The 6723-nt window shown below is 50.0% G+C and overlaps 1 protein-coding gene across 1 annotated transcript in view; it reads left to right on the top strand.

Annotated features, from left to right (window-relative positions):
* The first annotated feature begins 290 nt into the window (after window positions 1-290).
* The window catches only part of itgav (integrin, alpha V), a 28172-nt gene continuing 21739 nt past the window's right edge, over window positions 291-6723 (top strand). The window contains exons 1-2 of the mRNA XM_061088115.1: window positions 291-756; window positions 2618-2748. Coding sequence (XP_060944098.1) covers window positions 596-756; window positions 2618-2748 — 292 coding nt within the window. The 5' untranslated portion in view covers window positions 291-595. The remainder of the gene's footprint in view (window positions 757-2617; window positions 2749-6723) is intronic.

Below are 6723 nucleotides of genomic sequence, written 5' to 3'. Positions count from 1 at the left end.
AGTGATTATCTTTATATACAGTCAGTGATCGTCTTTATATACAGTCACCGATTGTCTTTATATACAGTCACTGATCATCTTTATATACAGTCAGTGATTGTCTTTATATACAGTCAGTGATCATCTTTATATACAGTCACTGATCATCTTTATATACAGTCAGTGATCATCTTTATATAGTCAGTGATCATATTGAAACTACGCTTCCGTCATAGCAGACTTTTATTCTGAAAGGCATGAGCCGGATGTGAGTTGGTATGTGTGTCTGTGTGTCTCGGTGTGTCCTGTGTCCTCGCCTCCTGTCTCCTCTTGTCTCCTCCTCCCTTCAGCAGCCGGACCGAGCTCCTCTGCGGTGACTCGGGAATCGAACGCGTCCCATGACGACGTGTTGTGTTCTGACTCTGGAGGAGAGTTTCTAGCAGGACGACATTTTAAACTAGTTCGAAGTGGGGACGCTAGCTAGCTAACTAAACAGCTAACTAAACAGCTAACTAAACAGCTAACTAAACAGCTAACTAACTAGACAACTAACTAGACAACCAGCTAACTAGACAACCAGCTAACTACTCAGCTGCCCGGTAGCGGACCTGTGGTCATGGCGGGCGGACTCGCAGCTCTGCTCGTCCTCGTCTGGGTTCGAGTCCCCGGATCCGCCTCGTTCAACCTGGACGTGGACAGACCCTCCGTGTTCTCCGGCCCGGAGAGGAGCTACTTCGGCTTCTCTGTGGACTTCTTCAAGCCCACCAGCAGCGGGAGGTGAGGAGGAGGCGGAGGAGGAAGAGGTGGAGGAGGAGGAGGGGGGTGAGGGAGAGGAGGTGGAGGAGGAAGAGGAAGAGGAAGAGGAAGAGGAGGTGGAGGTGGAGGAGCAGGAGGAGGAGGAAGAGGAAGAGGAAGAGGAGGTGGAGGTGGAGGAGGAGGAGGAGGAGGAAGAAGAAGAGGAAGGGGTGAGGAGGAGGTAGAAGGGGTGAGGGAGAGGAGGAGGAAGAGGCGGAAGAAGAGGAGGAGGAGGAGGAGGAAGAAGAAGAGGAGCAGGAGGAGGGGGGTGAGGGAGAGGAGGAGGAAGAAGAAGAGGAGGAGGAGGGAGGTGAAACTGAGGAAGAGGAGGAGGAGGAGGGGGGTGAGGGAGAGGAGGAGGAAGAGGAGGAAGAAGAAGAGGAGGAGGAGGGAGGTGAAACTGAGGAGGAGGAAGAGGAGGAGGAGGGTGAGGAGGAAGAGGAGAAGGAGGAAGAAGAAGAGGAGGAGGAGGGAGGTGAAACTGAGGAAGAGGAGGAGGAGGAGGGGGGTGAGGGAGAGGAGGAGGAAGAGGAGGAAGAAGAAGAGGAGGAGGAGGGAGGTGAAACTGAGGAGGAGGAAGAGGAGGAGGAGGGTGAGGAGGAAGAGGAGAAGGAGGAAGAGGAGGAGGAAGAGGAAGAGGTAGAGGGGGTAAGGAGGAAGAAGAGGAAGAGGAGGGTGAGGAGAAGGAGGAGAAGGAGGGTGAGAAGAAGGAGGTGGAGGGTGAGGAGGAGTAGGAGGAGAAAGAGGGGGTGGAAGGGGTGAGGAGGAGGAAGAGGGGGTGGAAGGGGTGAGGAGGAGGAAGAGGGGGTGGAAGGGGTGAGGAAGAAGAGGGTGAGGGTGATGAGGAGGAGGAAGAGGGTGAGGAAGAGGAAGAGGAGGAGGGTGATGAGGAAGATGAAGGTGATGAAGAGGAGGAGGGTGATGAGGAAGAGGAGGGTGATGAAGAGGAAGGTGATGATGAGAAGTGGGGTGATGAGAAGGAGGGTGATGAGGAAGAGGAGGGTGATGAGGAAGAGGAAGGTGATGAAGAGGAAGGTGATGATGAGAAGTGGGGTGATGAGGAAGAGGGGGGTGAGAGGAAGAGGAGGGTGATGATGATGAGGAGGGTGATGAGGAAGAGGAGGGTGATGAGGAAGAGGAAGGTGATGAAGAGGAATGTGATGATTAAAAGGAGGGTGATGAGGAAGAGGGGGGTGAGAGGAAGAGGAGGGTGATGATGATGAGGAGGGTGAAGAGGAAGCTGATGATGAGCAACACTAGCTTGTTTAGGACTGATCTGTCTCTGTCTGTCCTCTTCCTGTTTCCTGCTGAGTCCAGAGACAGGAAGACAGGAGACATTCTGTCTTTATACTCAGTCTCAGCTGATTGGTCTCTGGGTTGGGACAATGTAGTCATAACTCGTTATTTATTATGAGTCGTCCTTATCAAGTTATTGTGTCCCTGATGATGATGATGATGATGATGATGATGATGATGATGATGACCCGTGAAGGAGTCTGACCCCAGATCTGTCCACATGGATGAAGTTTACAGACGATGTTGTATGTGACGGGTTTAAAGATATGAATCTTTTATTCCTTTGTCGTTTTGAGAAGATATGAATGAAGATATGAATGAAGATATGAATGAAGATATGAATGAAGATATGAATGAAGATATGAATGAAGATATGAATGAAGCTTAGATGGTTTTTCCCTCATGATGGTTGGAGCAGGAAGTGAAAACACGTTCATGTCCGATGACTCATCTCTTTCTCCACCGATGATCATCTGGTCGTAGAAGGTGTCTTTTCTGTGTCATCTTGTCCTCTGAAGGTTAATCACATGACTTCCTGTCCCCTCAGGTCGGACGTTCTGATTGGAGCGCCTCGGGCCAACACCACGGCCTCCAGCAGCGTGGTGGAGCGAGGGGCGGTCTACAGCTGCCCCTGGGGGGGGGCCGCCGCCTGCGACGAGCTGCTCTTCGACAGCTCAGGTAGGAAACGTGAATCTCTCAGAACTCATCAGACCTGAGACCATCAGACCTGAGACTCATCAGACCTGAGACTCATCAGACCTGAGACTCATCAGACCTGAGACCATCAGACCTGAGACTCTTCAGACCTGAGACTCATCAGACCTGAGACTCGTCAGACCTGAGACCATCAGACCTGAGACCATCAGACCTGAGACTCATCAGACCTGAGACTCATCAGACCTGAGACCATCAGACCTGAGACCTGAGACTCATCAGACCTGAGACCTGAGACTCATCAGACCTGAGACTCATCAGACCTGAGACCATCAGACCTGAGACCATCAGACCTGAGACCTGAGACTCATCAGACCTGAGACCATCAGACCTGAGACTCATCAGACCTGAGACCATCAGACCTGAGACTCACCAGACCTGAGACCATCAGACCTGAGACTCATCAGACCTGAGACCTGAGACTCATCAGACCTGAGACTCATCAGACCTGAGACTCATCAGACCTGAGACCATCAGACCTGAGACCATCAGACCTGAGACCATCAGACCTGAGACTCATCAGACCTGAGACTCATCAGACCTGAGACTCATCAGACCTGAGACCATCAGACCTGAGACTTATCAGACCTGAGACCTGAGACCTGAGACTCATCAGACCTGAGACTCGTCAGACCTGAGACTCATCAGACCTGAGACCTGAGACCATCAGACCTGAGACTCATCAGACCTGAGACTCGTCAGACCTGAGACTCATCAGACCTGAGACCTGAGACTCATCAGACCTGAGACCTGAGACTCATCAGACCTGAGACCATCAGACCTGAGACCTGAGACTCGTCAGACCTGAGACCATCAGACCTGAGACTTATCAGACCTGAGACCATCAGACCTGAGACTCATCAGACCTGAGACTCATCAGACCTGAGACCATCAGACCTGAGACCTGAGACTCATCAGACCTGAGACCTGAGACTCATCAGACCTGAGACTCATCAGACCTGAGACCATCAGACCTGAGACCATCAGACCTGAGACCTGAGACTCATCAGACCTGAGACCATCAGACCTGAGACTCATCAGACCTGAGACCATCAGACCTGAGACTCACCAGACCTGAGACCATCAGACCTGAGACTCATCAGACCTGAGACCTGAGACTCATCAGACCTGAGACTCATCAGACCTGAGACTCATCAGACCTGAGACCATCAGACCTGAGACCATCAGACCTGAGACCATCAGACCTGAGACTCATCAGACCTGAGACTCATCAGACCTGAGACCATCAGACCTGAGACTTATCAGACCTGAGACCTGAGACCTGAGACTCATCAGACCTGAGACTCGTCAGACCTGAGACTCATCAGACCTGAGACCTGAGACCATCAGACCTGAGACTCATCAGACCTGAGACTCGTCAGACCTGAGACTCATCAGACCTGAGACCTGAGACTCATCAGACCTGAGACCTGAGACTCATCAGACCTGAGACCATCAGACCTGAGACCTGAGACTCGTCAGACCTGAGACCATCAGACCTGAGACTTATCAGACCTGAGACCATCAGACCTGAGACTCATCAGACCTGAGACTCATCAGACCTGAGACCATCAGACCTGAGACTCATCAGACCTGAGACTCATCAGACCTGAGACTCATCAGACCTGAGACTCATCAGACCTGAGACTCATCAGACCTGAGACCATCAGACCTGAGACTCATCAGACCTGAGACTCATCAGACCTGAGACTCATCAGACCTGAGACTCATCAGACCTGAGACCATCAGACCTGAGACCTGAGACTCATCAGACCTGAGACTCATCAGACCTGAGACTCATCAGACCTGAGACCATCAGACCTGAGACTCATCAGACCTGAGACTCATCAGACCTGAGACTCATCAGACCTGAGACTCATCAGACCTGAGACTCATCAGACCTGAGACCATCAGACCTGAGACTCATCAGACCTGAGACTCATCAGACCTGAGACCATCAGACCTGAGACTCATCAGACCTGAGACTCATCAGACCTGAGACTCATCAGACCTGAGACTCATCAGACCTGAGACTCATCAGACCTGAGACCATCAGACCTGAGACTCATCAGACCTGAGACTCATCAGACCTGAGACTCATCAGACCTGAGACCATCAGACCTGAGACTCATCAGACCTGAGACCTGAGACTCATCAAACCTGAGACTCATCAGACCTGAGACTCATCAGACCTGAGGAGACAAAGACACCAAACCTAGAGCTTCTCACTGAGAACTCTCTGAAGCAGATTGAGACATGAGATTAGAAATCATCTGATAGATCTGAACATTTGGAATCATTGTCTTTTTACTAAACTTCATTAACGTTTATTATTGAAAAACAGCAGCAAACTAAATCCTTGTCTTTACGTAGCTGTTCACATGATCTTGTAGACTGGGTCAGTACCAGACTCCACTGGGAACTGAACCAGTACCAGACTCCACTGGGAACTGAACCAGTACCAGACTCCAATGGTAACTGAACCAGTACCAGACTCTACTGGGAACTGAACCAGTACCAGACTCCACTGGGAACTGGATCAGTACCAGACTCCACTGGGAACTGGACCAGTACCAGACTCCACTGGGAACTGAACCAGTACCAGACTCCAATGGTAACTGAACCAGTACCAGACTCTACTGGGAACTGGACCAGTACCAGACTCTACTGGGAACTGAACCCGTACCAGACTCCACTGGGAACTGAACCAGTACCAGACTCCAATGGGAACTGAACCAGTACCAGACTCCAATGGGAACTGAACCAGTACCAGACTCCAATGGGAACTGAACCAGTACCAGACTCCAATGGGAACTGAACCAGTACCAGACTCTACTGGGAACTGGACCAGTACCAGACTCTACTGGGAACTGGGCTTGGCCCTGATGGGACCTGCAATGTGCTACAGAGCGCTGGTCGCCTGCTTAATCAAAGTTTATTAATATTGAACGTATCACGTGTCTCAATCTGACCTAATCCGACACTTGACTGTGAAGCCGATAAGTTGAACGGTTCTCGAGATAGAAACGTTCCACAGACCGGTTTCTGGAAGTTGTAGATACATAACTACTGAAGGATGAGTTATGAAAGCTGTGGGTTAAGTCTGTCCTCAGAAACTTGGCTTCAGTGTTTCATCAGATTAGAAGTGTTGAAATGAAACCTCTGGCCACGCCCAGCGAGACACTGATAACAGCAGGGACTGGCTTTGTTTACTGAACCAGTGAGTGTTACCCAGCACAGCTCATGCTGCTGCACTGGGTGGCAAACACTTTTTATTATATATCATATATTTATATTGATGGCAGAGCTTTTACAGTTACAAGAAAACGTCCAGAGCTGGTCTGAGAGCAGGTGTGGGTGTCTGGCGTCCATCTTAACCACGACGCCACCAGGAAGCTGCTGTTTGTTTTTTGCTGACTCCTCACATCTGACCTAATCTGCCTGTAGCATGTGGGAGAGGGTTTTGTTTTGTGCTGGTTCCCAGTTATCCAGCTTGTCCTGCTGTGTGACCACAGGTTCTAACTGGAAACAGTCACTCAGACTCCGGCTTCTTGTCAAACAGGAAACAGAAGCAAACTGTGAAAATATCAGGAAACATACAGAAATACAAAATGCAGTGAAGCAGACGTCACATGTTTCATTCCTCATATTCATGTCTGTCCAGGAGATGGAAGAACTGTTGTGTCCTAGCATGTGTGTGTGTGTGTGTGTGTGTTGGTTTGCATTAATCTGTGTGTAATCACATGTGTGGAAATGAACAGTAAGGAAGGCGACTCATTGATGAGTGTGGACTTGTTTTAAATGTCCTTGTAAGGACTTTGAACTGAAAACACTCCGAGGTTCTCCCTGTTTAGACTTGAGTTTATGTTCACGTCATGTTTGTGAGAGTCTCCAAGAAAGAACGTTTTTTCCTGTCCCCAGAAGTGAAACCGTAAAAAC

The sequence above is a fragment of the Limanda limanda genome, chromosome 16 (assembly GCF_963576545.1).
Source record: "Limanda limanda chromosome 16, fLimLim1.1, whole genome shotgun sequence".
Classification (NCBI taxonomy): Eukaryota; Metazoa; Chordata; class Actinopteri; order Pleuronectiformes; family Pleuronectidae; genus Limanda; species Limanda limanda.
Note: the sequence above shows the minus strand (reverse complement) of the source record. Positions and strands in the feature narration are given on the sequence as shown.